This window comes from Xenopus laevis, chromosome 2S (assembly GCF_017654675.1).
Source record: "Xenopus laevis strain J_2021 chromosome 2S, Xenopus_laevis_v10.1, whole genome shotgun sequence".
In the NCBI taxonomy this organism is placed as follows: Eukaryota; Metazoa; Chordata; class Amphibia; order Anura; family Pipidae; genus Xenopus; species Xenopus laevis.
In genome coordinates this window covers 26,764,235-26,782,575 of record NC_054374.1, presented here as the reverse complement: position 1 = coordinate 26,782,575, position 18,341 = coordinate 26,764,235, and the positions used below count along the sequence as shown (strand labels likewise).

At 42.8% G+C, this 18,341-nt stretch overlaps 1 protein-coding gene across 9 annotated transcripts in view; it reads right to left on the bottom strand.

Annotated features, from left to right (window-relative positions):
* The window catches only part of LOC108709279 (limbic system-associated membrane protein), a 1,032,477-nt gene that overhangs the window by 315,059 nt on the left and 699,077 nt on the right, over nucleotides 1–18,341 (bottom strand). For 3 of the 9 annotated variants that reach the window (XM_041583497.1, XM_041583500.1, XM_041583498.1), the window contains exon 1: nucleotides 11,212–11,770. In XM_041583497.1, the coding sequence (XP_041439431.1) occupies nucleotides 11,212–11,366 (155 nt within the window). In that variant the 5' untranslated portion in view covers nucleotides 11,367–11,770. Of the gene's footprint in view, nucleotides 1–11,211; nucleotides 11,771–18,341 lie in introns of those variants that run through there. The other 6 variants (XM_041583501.1, XM_041583502.1, XM_041583504.1 and 3 more) reach the window with 3 other exon arrangements.

Below are 18,341 nucleotides of genomic sequence, written 5' to 3'. Positions count from 1 at the left end.
ACTTAAACAGATAAACTGGAATTCTATTTGGAGGATTATTTTGCTGCAGCCACTGGTTTTGCAGAGTTGGAGAAAGTTTGAATTAAACAATATAAAAACTATAAAATCCACATTAGATTAAATGACAACAACGGACCCAGTGCAGTCTTGCTGTATCGGCTTCTGGCAGATATTATTTGACCTGTTGTGATGGGGTGAATTTCGTTTTTTTTGTGCTGTTTTGATAATTTAGGAAGATCCCAGATCACACTGAGTATGTGCACAGTCTTGGTCTTGCAAAGATGCTTAACAAAGTTACAAGATGGTGACCCCCTGTGGCAAACTTTAAAAGCATAAATCTTTTGTTTGATTAGGCTTGTGGTGCAGTAAGTTTGTAATATTTATGTTTAGTATACAAAATACAGCATTTCTAGCCTTATTCTGTTTTAGACTTTACTTCCCCTTTAACGCAAATCAGTACAATGTCATTACAGAGCTTCATCAAAAAGAGACTGTAAATACTTTGGTATAAGGTGCCAAAAGCTGACTTTACCATATGTCCGCTGTCCTACATGCCAGGGCGTAAGTCTTTATTCTAGAGCCTTGCCCAGTCCAAGCCAATGTTCTAACTATTATGAATGGAAGGGGAGATATTCCAGCCAGAGACAACACAATATGAGGGAAAGGACGTCCAGCGCTTGGAACTGTTACTTTGTGGCTCAGTCAGATTCACAATTAAAACAAAGTCCCTGCTGTGTTATTATTGGTTTATGGCCCAGATTTATTCTGCTCTGAGATCTGCTGAGTTAATTGTCATAGTAAGTCTTCTGGTCTCCTCTTCCGCTACAAACAGACTCAGTGATCAAAGGAAACACTATTACTTGCTCTCAGAAATAAAAGATCCCCCCCAAAACTCTGATTTCTTGAGTCATGTAAGTGGGGAAGTACATTGGTGCATAATCATGTCTCTTGGAATATACTCATTTCCTACTAAATGAAACATGATTGTAGTTGTAATATAAATAAAGTTAGTATGGACATTTGTATGTCCAAAGGGGGAAATGTTAAGACTGAATATGCTAACTGGGCCTCAAAGTCAGGTAAAGTTGACAGAGTTGTCTAGTAAGGGGTTAAAGTCCTTGCTTGCTAGTGTACATAATATTGAACTGAAATTGTTTTGCTTGGCAAATGTAAAGCCCCTAGAATTCAGACAATAAATCATATAAGAAAAAGGAGAAGTTATATCTAGACAAGCTAATGCATTAAAATCTGTTCCATAACAAATGATGCTTAATAATAAAATCTTAACATTTTTTTTTGGCGAAACGGCACAGATTCTCCCATCAATACCTTAGAGTTAAACTACTGAACTCGTCAGTTATAATTTTATTCTCCTAATCCTTTTTACTCTCTATCAATATCTTCTTCATTATGTCCTCCTGTTCTTCCCCAGCTGTTTGGCCTTACTTTTCCTCACACTCTCTAGCCCTTTTATATTTCTAGTCTTAACTCCAGCTGTGTCTCTTCTCTCTAACACTCCTTTCTCTTCCCCTCTCCTCTTGCATCCCATCTCCCCATCATTTTCTATTCTCCCTAATTTCAGCTTACTCTCCCTCATTCTCTCTCTTCTTTACCCTTCTATATTCCTGAATTATTCTCCATTTGCCTTTGTACTCCATAACCCCATTTTCCCCTCTTCACTCTGTCTCCCTATTTTTCATTCTCCATAAACTCTTTGACCTCTATCTCATGCTGCAAGTTCTTACTCATTCTTTCTTGTCTCCTTAGGAACAAACAATCATATGAGGAAAATTGGGGTTCTACGGTCTAGGCCAGTGATCCCCAACCAGTAGCTCGTGAGCAACATGTTGCTCTCCAACCCCTTGAATGTTGCTCTCAGTGTCCTCAAAGCAGGTGTTTATTTTTGAATTCCAGGCTTGGAAGAACATTTTAATTGCATAAAAACTAAGTATAGTGTCAAGTAGAGTCTCCTGTAGACTGGCAGCCGACATAGGGGTTACCAAATGGCCAATCACAGCCCTTATTTGGCACCCCAAGGGACTTTTTCATGCTTGTGTTGCTCCCCAATTCTTTTTACATTTGAATGTGGCTCACAGATAAAAAAGGTTGGGGACCCCTGGTCTAGGGATTAATTATTTTTAATCCCTCCAGGGCAGGGGTGAGCTGATGTTCTTCTGTTTCTTGTGGTGGTCGCCTTAGGTGAACACCCAACTGTTACTGGCCAAGAACCCCCAAGCATACTGTGCTGTCAGTGGACAAGAGCCCACCTTCTCTTCTTCACGTATTTGGCTTTACTATCCTTTCCTCTCTCTTTTCACCTCTTCTATATGTCTAATCTTATTTCCAGTCACATCTCTCAACCAATCTTGAGTCTCTTGTGCTTCACCCCATTTTATATTATCCCTATTTGGACTTACTTATCCTCTTCTTACTCCTTCTCTACATCACATCCCCAGTTATCTCTTTACTCAATCCAACATACTCTTCCTCACACTTTCACTCTATTACCAGGAGCTCCTGATTCCAAATTTCCACAGTGACCTTTGTGTAGGCTGTGACTGCTCATAACACACAGACTGCCTATTCTTGTATATTTTTTTTTTATTAACATTTTCACAGTTTTAGTCTTATATTAAGAATAACATTTTAACCCGCCGTTCTGATATACCAGTCAGTAGGGCCCATGCCGAGATGTAATTATTGGTTATCATATGTGTCCATCTTCCTTGTGGCGAGGCCAGCACCCAGGGAGGAGAATAATATATGGGGTCCTGTTGTGTCTGTGCTTTATGGGCTCAGCAAGACAACTTACAGCGAGTGGTGGCACTATGTCAGCTGGCGGGAGGGAAGGGAAAATTCACATTCTTCCACTGGCTTTAATATTACTGTGATTATTTATACAATAAACTCGTATATATTCTGCTTGGCTCTGCAATATTTACCAATTTAAAATTACCTTGACTCTGAGTTTCCAGGATGCAGGGAAATGGATAGCAAGTCACTCCCTCCATATAATTAACATGGAGCATAATGGAATACAACGCAGAGCGATATGACTCTATAATGAGAAAATGCAGCGCACGTGGGGTCTCTGTTAAATATGTGTCATTAATGTGCTGCATCTGGAAAATGGTGACCAATCGCATTGAGGCTGAGCGAGACACTCACAGATTTAGGATGATCACAATGATAAAGTGCCTTACTAAAGAATAGCTGGTCGGCTTCATAACACAAACCAGTTAGAAGTAACTTCTTTCATTTCAGAACCAGGCATGTTTGTATCCGTCCCATTTGCAACAAGATGATTCAGATTTCTATTATCTGCCTTACTAATGTTACAGTTGTGCTGCACAGGGCTTTAAAGGGGACATAAACTGCTTTTCCCTATGCATTTATTAAACAGGTTTGGAAATTTACAATTGGAGTCTTTGCTGGAGGAGAGTTGATTATCACTATAACTATGGTTATTCTAGAAGGGGCCACTGACAACATGGAAGACCAGGCACACTCCCCAGAGGAAGCAGTTGCAGAGCAAGTTTAATATATCTTGGAAGAATAGGTCAACAAATATTTTGGGACCCAAAAAATAAGTTTGATGCCATGTTTTTGCACTTTGAACTATGACTTCCAGCCTATCTGTGCCCCTTCTACCAAAGGTCTTCACGAATTACCCCTTAGGTCTTTTCCTTCACCCTATACCATCTGTCCAATGTGCTCCCCATGTGCCAATATAACTTTTATCTGCTGGAGAATCTAAACATGATTGTGCCCTGGACTCCAGCACAAGGGGGCACCAACCTGTTCCCATATGGAGCCACATAACCATAGATATTATTTTGGGCATTAATGGTTGAAGACTGGAACTTGTCCTTTGATACCATTTACTGTATATTATTAATATATTATTTATATATATATATATATATATATATATATATATATATATATATATATATATATATATCAGTTTTCATTGCAATTAAAGAAGCAAGAAAGAGAGAAAAATTAACTAATGTAATGACCCGGAAGAATGTGTTTTCCCCAGGGACCCATCTGAGCCAAGGGGCAGACAATGAACTTGTGATCGTTACACATAAAGTCTACATTAACAATGCCAAGATTAAAGCCAGCAGGGAATAAAATAAAAGCAGACATCAGAGCAGCCGCATTATGTCTTAGGATACAGCCCCACAATAAAGGCTTTGATGCATCTGTTTGCCAAGGAGGGTAGAACATTTAAAGGGACAGTGCCTACAGCAAATGCAGATTGTTTTAGTACTTCTTCTTTCAACAGCATACGAATATTTAAATTAAAGGTGAACTTCCCCTTTAAAGGTTTATAATAATGTTAATATCATAATGTCACACTGGTATATACTGATAGTTGGACCCACCTTCTAGCTAACCCTGTTTAGGCAAGACAGCCAACAAAGGTTGCCAAGTGGGGCAGAGGTTGGGGTGCTTAGGGGGTGACCTAAATTTCGAGGTTTGGTTGGTGGCCCAATCCCATGGTTAGAAATGACACAAGCTGAGTTGGACTTTAAATCCAAGAATATATATTCAGGCCAAAGTTATGATTTATATGAGGCTCTGTGTGCAGTTTATAGCTGAGCCTGTAATGTAATGCTCTGCCGCGGCGCAGACCGTATATCCATCACTTCAGTCTCTTAAACTTCTCGGCACAGAACTCGCAGGCACGTGCCCCAATTCCCAACAGATAAGGGACTACAAACAAATGCATTCGGGCTCCCACCCTAAATGTGTTAGTGTAGCGCCGGCACAATAAATATATAGCTATGTCTATGAATATGCAGCTGTTATGTTGGTTTTAAATGGACATAAATCCCCCGAGAAACCAGATTTCCCTTTATGGTTTAAATAGAAATATTCACACACAAATATAGGGGAGCTATCAGCCTAGTGAGCCGCACAGGATACATAATAGATACAAATAGTCTTCATTATTATTATTATTATCTCCATCAAGCTCACGCGCATGTGAAAATGATGCCTTAATTTCTTAAGCCAATGAGATGCTTGCTTCCATTAGTAGAACTGCATTAGACTATTAAAAGCTAACTGCTGATTGGCTGCTTCATGTGTGTCACTCCCTGCTCACTCTTTAAACTGTTCTGCCCACGTTACAGCAATGCAAGGACATCCCAGGTGAGGTGTATACATCACCCCCCCCCCATTGCTGTCACTGTTTTTGTACCTGAAACCTACAGGTGTTGGGCATAGGTGAGACCAAGGTGTGGGATTGTGCAGGTGGCAGGTCAAATTCAAGCAGGGCCCTTTTGATTATTAACAGTGCTGACTCCTCCTCTCTGGTTGCTGATCCCATCCATATATTAGTCTAAAAGAGGACAATCAGTTTCAAGTCATGAATCAGAAGAGGACGTTGCTGGGTTGGGTGCAGCTTTGGGTTAAAGGGTGTGTCCACCTTTAAATTAACTGTTAGTATGATGTAGAGAGCAATATTCTGAGACAATTTGCAGTTGGTTTTAATTGTAATTATTTGTGGTTTTTGAGTTATTTAGCTTTTTATTCAGCAGCTCTCCAGTTTGCAATTTTCAGCAATCTGGTTGCTGGAGTCCAAATTACCCTAACAACCATGCATTGATTTGAATAAGAGAGTGGAATACGAATAGGAGAGGCTTGACCAGAAAGATGAGTAATAAAAAGTAGGGATGCACCGAATCCACTATTTTGGATTTGGCCAAACCCCCGAATCCTTCGCAAAAGATTTGGCCAAATATCGAACCAAATCTGAATCTTAATTTGCATATACAAATTAGGGGTGGGAAGGGGAAAACATTTTTTACTTCCTTGTTTTGGCTGAATCCGAATCCTGCTGAAAAAGTCAGCATCCTGGATTCGGTGCATCCCTAGAAAAAAGTAGCAATATCAATAAATGTGTAACCTTGCACAGCATTTTTTTTATGGGGCCAGTGACCCCCATTTAAAAGCTGGAAAGAGTCAGAAGAAAAAAGGCTAATAATGAAAAAACTACAAAAAAAAACCAAAAAATGAATACCAATGGAAAAGTTGTTTAGAATTGATCATTCTATAACATACTAAAAATTAACTCAAAGGAAACAATACCCCTCAAACAATGTAGATCTCTATAAAAATATATTGCACAAAATAGCTCATATGTACAACCCTACTTCATGTAAATAAACCATTTTCATAATAATATTGTTTTTTAATAGTATGTGCCATTGGGTAATTATAAATAGAAAATGTCCATTTGAAAAAATACGGGCCACTCCCTGGGATCGTATGATTCACTGTGCACACAAACATACCAACAAACCATACTTGTTAGGTCACATGAGCCAATTAACAGACAGAGTTGTGTCTTTTGCTTCCACACTTCTTCCTGTTACAGTTAGAGCTGCAGTATTTCTGGTCAGGTGATCTCTGAGACAGCACACAGACCATCACAAAATGATGGTTCAAGGCAAGAGATATAAAAAGACAACATTTACCAAAATATATATTCCAGTTTGATAAGATTCTTTAATATGCCACGTAATTTGATATCAACTATCTGTTGCTCAAGTATTCATTTTTGGGGGTATAGTTTTCCTTTCAAACGTGAACCACCCCTTTAAAAAAATGTGTGACCCATATCTCTGTTCATCTGATTTCCATATCCACATGCCATTGGCCACTTATTGTATTTACTGTATCACTAACCCTACTGGTTCCAACCATCCAGCCTTCCCCATTGTCACTGAGGCCATGTCTGGATTGGCCAGCTGGCTCCTAGCCTAAGCCTGATTGGCTGGTAAGTGCTTACTATATATAATTGTCCTACATTGCCCCAATGATAATGCTTGGGAGTCACACCGCTGACAGTTACACCTGGAGGCTGTTAAGTATTCATGGCATTTTATTGCTATTTATTCTTTAAAAAAATCAGTTTAAATTCAGCAGGGGAAATCTCTCCAGACCACCCCCATTAATAATTATTATTATTAACGGCAAGAGCTGCGGCCCCAGGAAACTTCTGCAGAGCAATATAGGGGGAATATATGGTTTATGAAGCATTTGCATTTGTTTTCCAAGCTCAGATGTTTCTTTATGTGCAGCCAGTGACCCCATAAACCTCTGCTGGGAGGAGGATCATAACGCCTGGGGATATTGCATTCTGCAGAATTTCCACATATTCACTCTAATCATTAGAATCTACTCCAATACAAACCCGACAGCTTGGCTTTGTTACAGAGGAAGCTCCAATTCAACATTATTCATAAGGCAATGCTTCCTAATATGGAAGTATTAAAATGGGGCTCCAAATTGACTTAAAAAGTCCTTATAATATCTAGTTGGGGGGGTCTTCCAAACAGCACCCCTGTTTTGCTTATCTACAGTACAATCCTGGGGTCCCTGAATAGCCTTTGGCTGTCCTGGCATGCTGGGAATTGTAGGCCACCAATGGCTGGGGAAGCCCAGGTCTTCATGCTTCCCATTATACTTAGTAGACATGAGTGATGTCACCATAATTCTGTTAAAAGTGCTATCTTACCCATAATATTTATTAGCAATAAAAATATGTGCATTATAAAAGATAATGCTGGATGTGCTGGGTATACTGGGTATTAAGGGTATACAGGGTGTGTTGGGTATTCAGGGTACACAGGGTCTGTTGGGTGTGCTGGTTATGCTCGGTATACTGGGTGTACTGGGTGTGCTGGGTATGCTGGGTATACTGAGTGTGCTGGGTTTAATGGGTGTGCTGGGTATACTGGGTGTGTTGGGTGTACTGGGTATATAGGGTATGCTGGGTATACAGGGTGTGCTGGGTATACTGGGTGTGCTGGGTATATAGGGTGTGCTGGGTAAACTGGGTATGCTGGGTATACTGGGTGTGCTGGGTATATAGGGTGTGCTGGGTATGCTGGGTATACTGGGTGTGCTGGGTACATAGGGTTTGCTGGGTATACTGCATACTGGGTGTGCTGGGTATACTGGGTGTGCTGGGTATATAGGGTGTGTTGGGTATACTGGGTGTGCTTGGTATACTGAGTGTGCTGGGTATACTGGCAGAGAGAGAGAGAGAGAGAGAGAGAGAGAGAGAGAGAGAGAGAGAGAGAGAGAGAGAGAGAGAGAGAGAGAGAGAGAGAGAGGCTGGGCAGGCAGTGCATTCAGTGCACATGGCTGGGAATTAGTGTTACATAACAGATGAGCTGATTGTGTTGCATCCTAGAGAACAGCACAAACACTGAGAATGGGCTCGAGGTTAACCAAGTGAAGTGCTGCATTCCTGAGACATAACTGCCAGCAGCGCTGAATAACACTGTTGGTTTAACCTCTTCACTACCAGGAGGGGTTAAGCTCTGCACCAGTGGAAGAACCAGAAGGGGATCGGCAGGATGAGGGTTAAACACAGCAAAGCCATCCCAAGTCAAGAAATCTGATCCATAGTAACAGTCACCTGCAGCATGGTACAGTCCACTTTAACCATTGCATTAGTAGAATAGTAGAAACTGTTTATTTTGCAGCCCAGCCTGGGAAGGAAGGTGAGTGTATAAGGAGCACTACACTGAAATCACACAGTGACAAATAGTGAGTTTCATCCTCACCGTTACCACAAGGGACCGCAGGGATTGTGATGTTTATGGAGGCATTTAACCCCTGCCATGCAAGAAGCACCAGCAACACCCTGTATTGAGCTCCATTGGCTGTTGTGGGTTCTATAAGAAATAGGGATGGGCGAATTTGAGCCGTTTCGTTTCGTCAAAATTGTCGCTGATGGCCATTAAAGTCTATGAGCGTCCAAAAAATTTGACGCGTGGCGAAATTGTTTTTTTGACGCGCGTCTTTTTTTTTTGACACACGCTGCCATACAAGTCTATGGGCGTCATTTCCGTGGCGAAACTAGGTGAAAAAATTTGCCCATCCCTAAAAAGAAACAGATATTTCTACCTGGGGGCCACAACCCCATCATCTTGTTTCCCTTTCCTGCAGCCGAGAGCATGAACTAAATATTTTGTACAGCCAAACTGAACACAGTCACACACACACCACAACACTAAGTGCAGCCAATGGGGACAGGGGGCTTGTTAACACAATAACACACAGATGCAGATAAACAGACACGCAGAGCTGACTGCCAGCTAGTGGCACAAACAGACACACACACTGGCACACTGAGACTAGAACAAATACTCTACAGACACACAAACACACGCAGCCAACTGCATTACACTTCCAACAGGGATCTTGCTCATTTACACAAGTACTCACTAACATGCTTTTACACACACACATTGTCACACAACTGTCAGCCTGTGGCACCAGGTGGCAACTAAACCTCAACACATAATAAAACCAGAGAGACACACTAACACAGATACACATAGATACGATATACACACAAACACTCACACTGCTGACTGTCAGCCAATGGGAACAGTGGGAATAGTAACATACACTTATTCACAGACACACACATATATCCTGCCAAGGGCATAGTAAGACACACACAGACACGCACACCCTCACCCACACGCCTGTACAATATAATATACACACTAGCACACAGCGTCAACACTACACACACATGTACCTCTACATTACCCACACTAACACAAACCTCTGCATTACACAAACTAACACACACTGATACTACACATCTACACTGCATACTTTAACATACACACATTCCTCTACAGTGCACTAAACACAAACCTGCACATACCTCTGTGCTACACACATAAAGACACACCTGTCCACTTTACTGACACAAACACAATCATCCCTCTATCACACACTGACACACACTGACCATTCCAAGCTAAAGCTGTAGCACAAGTGCATTGAACACACTGGGCGCCTGGCAGCTCTAGTACAAATGTTTGAAGACCATTAAATGCCTGGCAGCTGCCGTACAACTATATTTAACCCATGCATTGCCCACCAGCTACAGCACAACTATATGTAACCCATTTTCTGCCAATACATGACACTTGCTTTTAACCCAATAATACCAGCTACAGCATATGTATATCCACCCAACAAATGCCTGGCAGCTATATCACAAGCACATTTAACCCTATTAAATCCCAGGCAGTTATAGTACACATGCTTTTAACCCAGTAAATCCTGCCAACTATAGTACAAGTATATTTAACCCAATGAATACCTGGCAGGTGTAGTACAAATTCACGTTAACCAGTTGGCTGTACAACTACGCACTGCAGGCAGCTAAAAACCTTTGGGGAGAAAACATTAACCCCTTTGCTTCCTGATGAATTAAACAGAACACAATGTGATCCATTATGCTTTAAATAAGTGACAAGGAAACGCCTAATTAGCTACAGGCTTTTGCTTTCTCTAAAACCCATTGCTGTCCCCACATGCCAGGAAGGGGTTAAAAGTACAAACAAGCCTGTTGTACAGCTTAAATGACTGTGACGAGAAGAGAACAAGCTGTAGGCTGGGTGGGTGCCTATAGTTGAAGAAGAGTATATCCCTCGACCCCACAGAAGTATGAGAGTATCTGCCTCCAGTGCAGAAGGATGTACCCCCTGTACAATGACTGATACAATGTAACAAAGTCACACTCGTTCAATGTAACAATTCCTGACTTTATTAAGCCGCTGTACCCATCACACACACACAGGGATAATTAGAGGCAATAACCCCAGTCAGCAGATGTGCCCTATATAAGTGTTATAAAAAAGAAGGGGACCCCTGGCAAAGCTGTAGGCATAAAGGGGGGATTTAAAGAGATAATACAATAAATCAACTCCGCAGGGGCAACTTGTGTGTATGAGGGAGGGGGGACATAGATTAAAGGATAAAGCATGTTTTAGATTGTGTTTATTACAGTCTGCACATGGATATTCTAATTGCCTCTGTGGTGCTGGGGTTCCAGGGCAATTGTCCCATCTCTGTTTCTGTATTTGTGTTCCTTGTTCTCCGGGGTGTAATTCCATAGGAGTCAGACTCTGCTTCAAACCCTAATGGGAATGTTTTAAATATCTTGGTAGAACAGGTCAACTTCCCAATGTTTTGGGGCTCTTAATTGAATTTGCTATGGGACCCATTAACATGTAGTTTGTTTATTGTGATAAACGCAGTTCAATTTCTCCTTCTCTCCCACATCTCTTCCCACCACTTGCCTTCCAGCATCCTCGCTGACACTCAGCAATACCCAGCAATAACATAGTAGAAAACAGGCAGAGCGCCCCCTACCTGAGAATGGCTGTATCCCCTTGCCGGACGGTGATGTTGTCGGTGCTCCGGTTAAAATCCCCGCTGCGTACCGGCAGCCCTGTGGGAAGAAGGCAGAGCAGTCTGAGAAGAAATAGGGGCAGCTGATTCCTGTCTGCTTGAGATCTCCCAACCATGGTTCAAATTTCAAATCAAAACCAACCGATAAAAACGTGGAAAAAAAAATACCCTTAAAAAAAACTAGAAACTTGCACCAAAAAAAAAAACAAAAACCCCAAAAAACTTCACACACACAAAGAGGTTAAAATGGTCCAGGACAAATGATCAACCATGAAGAGAAGTCTTTTAATTCCCACTGTTTCATCCAATTCCAGGATTTCTACAAAAACATCTCCCAGCAGTTTTCCATTGCTCCAGTGCCCTATGGCCCCCTGCCTTCAGCACCCAATGCACAGGAGCACAGCCAATCCCAGGGTGGTGGGGAGCAGAGCCCGGGTGCTGCTATTGCTGAGGCTGCTGAGCCTGGATCTGAATCTTACACAGGACTCCTTCACTAACCCACTTTCCCATGCACAGAGGAGATGGATGAGGGAGAGCAGATGGGAGGGGGAGAGAGAAATAGAGAGAGCTAGAGATAGAGAGAGAGAGGATCTCGCAGCACAAACAGAAGAATCTGCTATCCACTGGAAGGGAGAGGATCTGGGAGCCTGGGACTTTCAGGAACCTGGTTGGTGGGCACCCCCGTGCCTAAGCACATAGCGCAGTCCATCCTAATTCCCAATTCCATCACCCATTGGTACAACTGTTCTAATAGTGGGAGAATTTAAGGGGTGAAGGGGGGCTGCAGACTGTGCGTTTCGGCTGTCAGTGTGGGGTACAGGTAGAAAAGAGAGGGGGAAGGCTGAGACCCCACAACTGGAGAGAAGGTGTGTCCAGCATTCTCTGACAGCCTTTGGCTTTTGGGCAGCATCGGAACTGGGATGCCAGGGGCCCACCAGAAAACCTTAGATCATGGGCCCATTCTCCAAGTTGATTTTCTGTAACTTCTCACTCAACCTTTCCATACCTCCCAACTGTCCCGTTTTTAGAGGGACAGTCCCTCTTTTGACAGCTCAACCTGCAGTCCCTCGTCCCGATTTTCTCTGCACCGAACAGGCAGAAAAAGAAACAATGTTTCTAACTCAATTGGCTTACGGCAGAGAGCCCAGAACAGCCACAGCTGCAGATAAGATACTTTCGTAACAGTTTTGAGATAAGCAAATAAGTAGTTGTAACAATATGAGATAACAGGTCTCTTGGGAGAAGTTAGACACACAGCTTAAAAGGCAATTCACCTTCATTAGCAAAACTGTAATAACTGGGGAAAAAAAACACAGAAATATGTTCAAACTTCTATAACCTTCCAACATTTTGTAAAATTAACATTGTAATTAGGGGGTGTGGTCACAAAAATGCGCGCAGCAACTTTTTTGTCCCTCTTTATTTCCAAAATGTTGGGAGGTATGCTTTTTACTTTTTAAGTACTTTTCTTTACTTGATATATTCTATTTTCCATCTGTTTGTTTCCATAAAGAATTAGGGAATGAACATGAAGTTGATACAAATACTGAGCAGCAGGAGGGCCCATTGGGAGTTTAACTGGTATCCTGTTGGGCCAGTCCAATGCAGTATCATCATTGCAACTGAAAGGGGAAAGTCACCTACTGAATGGTGCAGAAAAAGGGTACAGGAGTACATTGGGAGGGGTACAAAAGTAGAAATGGGCAGCCAGTTAGAGTGAGATTTGAAGCTCCCTCTAATCTTCATTACTTCTTGTGTCTCAGGCTTACAGATATGTAGGAAGCCATTACACAAGGTTATAGCTGGGAAGGAAAATCTGATTAAATTCATTTAAAGGAACAGTAACAAAACAAATATACACTTGTACATTGTACACACATGTACTGTTGCCCTGCAATGGTAACATTGGTGTGTTTGCTTGAGAAACACAAGCAGATAACAGATAGGCTCTGCAGTATACAATGGGATTCTTCAGATCCTATCTGTTATCTACTGTGTATCCTGTGCTTGAATGGCTGCCCCCATGGCTACACAGCATTTTAATTTTTTGGTGTTACGGTCCCTTTAATGCCATAAAGGGGCAAGAAGGTGGGTCTATGTGTAAAATAAAATCATTATTCAGTTGCACTGCTCTGCAATAAATAGGAGTATAAAAAAGTATTTTTGAATAATGAATTTCAAGCATAAACAAGTGTGTCCCTTTTTAAACACAAGATTGTAATGCCTATTAAATGTTAAAGGTGAAATTGCCCTTTAAAGGGCAGTTAAACCAAACAAAATGATGGTTGTCCCGACATTAAAAAAACAATGTATTGATATTCAACTCTCCTTCAGCCAAGACTATTTCCCCTTCTCTGACTCACGTTCTATAGAGCATGCAAAGCACTGCTGACATTGGAAGGGGGTCAAAGCTGTCGGTGCTGTTTCAATGGTAACGACCAGCAGTGCAATGATGCATTGGACATAGAATGAATGGAAATGTAAGTGTGAATGTTGCTTAGAGTTTTTGGGTTTATATATGAGTTTGGGTTTACTTTCCCTTTAAGTAATTATTAGGCCCCGTTAATGTCAGGTATGAGGGTCTATTCATATTCTGATCCCATCCATGTAAACAATTTAGAGCGGATTATTAGTAATTGCCGGCGCATCAGGTAAACATAGTTTAAACCCATTACAAACAATCAGCTCCTTCCCTATCGCTGCACTACAGACACATCGCTTCTACTGCAGAGTCGGAACATAAACAAGAAGTAGCTTGGCTGAACTCACGTCCTCCGTTTTTTATTAAAGGGCAACTATACTACCAGTTGTCATATATGTTTGTGTGTATTTTAAAAATAATAGGTGCATATTTAATTATTTCTCAAATATTCTCTTTTCCCCTGTAGCTTCTAAGGTGGTGCCACTGGTCCTTCATTATGGCAGCATATGTATACCCCTGAACATAGCACAGTTGAGCAGGAACAGACCCTAAGTTTGCACAGTCTGTACAGAGAGATCCCATAAAATTTTGGCAGCATAGGTATTCCCCTGTACTAAGCACAATTCAGCAGGAACAGCCCCTAAGTTTGCTTATATCCTGTACAGAGAGATCCCAGAAAACTATGGCAGCATAGGTATTCCCCTGTACTAAGCACAAATCAGCAGGAACAGCCCCTAAGTTTGCTCATAGTCTGTACAGAGAGATCCCATAAAATTTTGGCAGCATAGGTATTTTCCTGTACTAAGCACAATTCAACAGGAACAGCCCCCTAAGTTTGCTTATAGCCTGTACAGAGAGATCCCATAACTAGTGTTGCCACCTGCCTGGTTTTGACCCAGACAGACCGTTTTTTTGAAGGGTTGCCCGGGTCAAAACTGCATGGCAAATTAGGAAAACCGGGCAGGATTTCCTATAATAGATGGGGTGTCGGGCCAATCAGAGATTGCCGCATCATCAGGTCCGGACTGAGAATTAAAATAGGCCCTGGCATTTCAGGTACACCGAGGCCCAATCAGCCCACATAGAGGCCCAAACAGCCCACACCAGCCCACTAAATACTGACTTTCTATGGGACCTTATAGAAGCCCCTCTGGCATTTGCCAGAACCCATAGATTTCCAGTCCGGGCCTGCGCATCATAGCCCCATTCCTGACACTAAGGCCCCGCCCCTGCCCAGTTTCCACGGCCCTAAAAGGTGGCAACCCTACCCATAAAACTATGGCAGCATAGGCAGGGACGGTACTAGGGGTAGGCTGAGTAGGAACGTGCCTAGGGCGCAAAGCTGGGAGGGCGCCAGGCACGTACCTCCTCTGTCGCCTACCCCAAGTCCGGTTCCCTTCTCTGCCCGACTCTATGCATTTTTTCGCGCTTTTTGTGCTTCTGCGTATGCGCGCAAACTTTAATTCACGCATGCGCACACGAGCGCAAATTCGCGCACAATAAACAGGCGCCGCGACTGCCGTGCCTGCCTAGGGCGCCTGTCCAGAGTGGCCCGGCACTGAGCATAGGTATTCCCCTGTACTAAGCATAATTCAGCAGGAACAGTCCCTAAATTTGCTCATAGTCTGTACAGAGAGATCCCATAAAACTATGTCAGTATAGGTATTCCTCTGTACTAAGCACAATTCAGCAGGAACAGCCCCCTAAGTTTGCTCATAGTCTGTACAGAGAGAGATCCCATAAAACTAAGGCAGCATATCTATTCCCCTGTACTAAGCACTTACACAAGTCTCAAGATGATCTGAAAACAATAAATCTAACACAAAACTGGGGTGTGGGTTTGCAGGTACAACAGATCACATGTTGGGGAGCAAACAAGCAAATGCACTGAGCCCCCTAAATCTCCTGAGCCCCATGGCAGCTGCTTCCTCTATAGTTACACCCCCTAGTGTTGGAGAAGAATAAATGCATATAATGCCCAAATGTGGTGCGGATTCACAATTAACGCTTTTTAAATGTCTTAAAAATTGGGAAACTTTGTAGTTATGTAAATGGCACATACATTTCTTCTTCAGTTTTACTTGGCCTTGAATGACGAACGATGCCCAGAAACAAGTGAGGACAGGCCTTTTAATCCCTTTATTGCTCTGTGGGGTATTGGAATCAACGTGAATGAAATCTCTCTCTCTGATTGATTAATTGGCTGCGTTTCCAGGCGCGTCCTCCCCAGAGACACTCCCACAGCATTACGGCTTCCCTTGCCATTGGCTCTCATCTGTACAGAACCAGCGTCATATGTATAACTGACTGCTCATATATAAGGGAATCAATATGGCACCTCCCTCCTACCATATGTATAAATACAAATATACAGAGAAGGAATGCTCTGGGCACACAATACGTGTTTGCATGGAAACAAGGGGCACTGACTGAGAGTGCATGGAAGGTGGTTACACACAGAGACACAGTGACCTTAATGAACCCTTTTTTGACTACAATGTGAACGTCAGGGACACACAACAAATCCCAGTGCTCTCCTTTACCCTCTGAATAGCATGCCATGTGCTCAGGTTACCACGGCAACCAGATGGTCTGTGGCCCTTACAATTTGCAGACAATGTAAGGTGGGGACATGGGACTGACAGACACATGACATCTTAAAGTGAATATTTTGTTAATACATGGGCACAATGGCAGCTATAGAGACAGAGAAGGGGGTGGGGTTACTGTGGGTGTGAAGAGACAGTTCATCAAGAAGAGAAAAACAATTAAATATGATGGGTGATGGGAATTCCAGGGACCCCTGTACATGCAGTAATAAGGTGCATCTTTCCAGCAACACATTCTCTTTACATAACTGCCTAAAGAACTGGCCTACTAAGTGTAGCAAAGTGAGCAAATAAGCGGTAGCATCTGCTTGTTAAAGACTCTATTGGGACATATGTATTCTTCAGCCCATATTAACCCCTGGTGCATCTGTAGCCTATGCCTGGGGGATGCACTGAACCCCAAATAATTACAACTCTCCCTGGAGAACCACTGCTTTGTATTCATTTTATATTCTGCTACAAGGACTGTGGGTAAAACCCAATCGATAGAACATTGAGTGTCTGAGCTAATGGGCCCAATACAGTGTGACTGTCTCTCTGCTGAAATCTTCTGCCTAATTACTAACCAGGCTGCCCGGTTCATCCGTTCATTCCCTGCCCAATATGTCTGTAATAAGCCCACCAGGTAACATTGCTGGTGTTCATCTTTTTAAAAGTACTCCCTGTACAGTCCTTGTACTCTTTACAGGCTATGAGCAAACTTAGGGGGCTGATCCTGCTGAATTGTGCTTAGTACAGGGGAATACCTATGCTGCCATAGTTTTATGGGATCTCTCTGTATAGGTAATAAGCAAACTTAGGGGGCTGTTCCTGCTGAATTGTGCTTAGTACAGGGGAATACCTATGCTGATAGTTTTATGGGATCTCTCTGTATAGGTTATAAGCAAACTTAGGATGCTGTTCCTGCTGAATTGTGTTTAGTACTGTGGAATACTTATGATGCCACAGTTTTACAGGGTTTTTATTTTACTACACCCCCTGACAGGCTGCATTTATTGGTTAATTTAATCCTTATGCCTTATTAGGTGTCAGTTACTGATCAGGTGGGTAAATGCTCCTGCTGTTACTGTACCATAGGAATTACTGTAGAATCATTTCCCTCAACTGCCCAATCCCAGAAATGTTAAAGGCTGTCAGAAAGGGAGCCTGTCCAGGCTAGATAGGCTTTACAGTACTGCTATAGAATGCAATCAAAGGGTAACTAGAAGGTAGAGCAGGGTCGGACTGGGTCAGCAGGACACTGGGAAAAAACCCAGTGGGCCCCACTGGTGCAGACCTGCTCCCTGCATGGAATGCCACAGCCCCCAACCTCCCTCTCTGACCCCAAACATGGCCCTAAAATGGAAAGGGTACAGGCTGGAAGGCCGCAGGGGGTTGAAGCTAGGATGGGAGGCTTGGAGCCTGGACAGAACTATGCAGCTGTGGTGGGTCCAGAGAAGGCCTTGCAGCTGGGGCAGGGGGCTCGGGGGTCCAATGATAAGTTTGGGTTAAACATAAGGTAATAAAACAAAAATACATTTTCCTTTAAATTGTAAGTGGATAAACCAGTTCTGTTTCCTGAAAAGATGACCCCTGGCTCCCGGCATGTAGGTCGCCTATAGAGCGCAGCACGGAGGTATATATTTAGCTGATCCATTAATGTGGGGAGACTGAAAGCAATTACTGCACTAATGAGCAAAGAGCAGGCAGTAACGAGCACTTCCTTCCTGACAAATAAAGGTTATTCCCACTCCAGCGACGCTGTAGGGTCTGCACATTAAAAGCCACACGGGCCTCACACTGGGCATTTCTGTTGCTTCACTGGTTCTCAAATATGACCAACTGCCCAGGAGTTATGCTCCCGCCACTAGAAGAGAAAACTCACATCTAGTGACCGGAAACCCCTCCGGCAGCAGATTTAGGGAAGTAGAATATTTAGATGTTTAGCAACGAGTTTTGCACAAAACACCATAAATCTCCTGTGTCTGTTGGGCGTATCGTGCAGTCAGTTACTGCGGGGCGCAGCAGGGGTCCCCTGATTTAGAGTCGGTCCTTTATACAGCACTGTCCCTAGCTACATT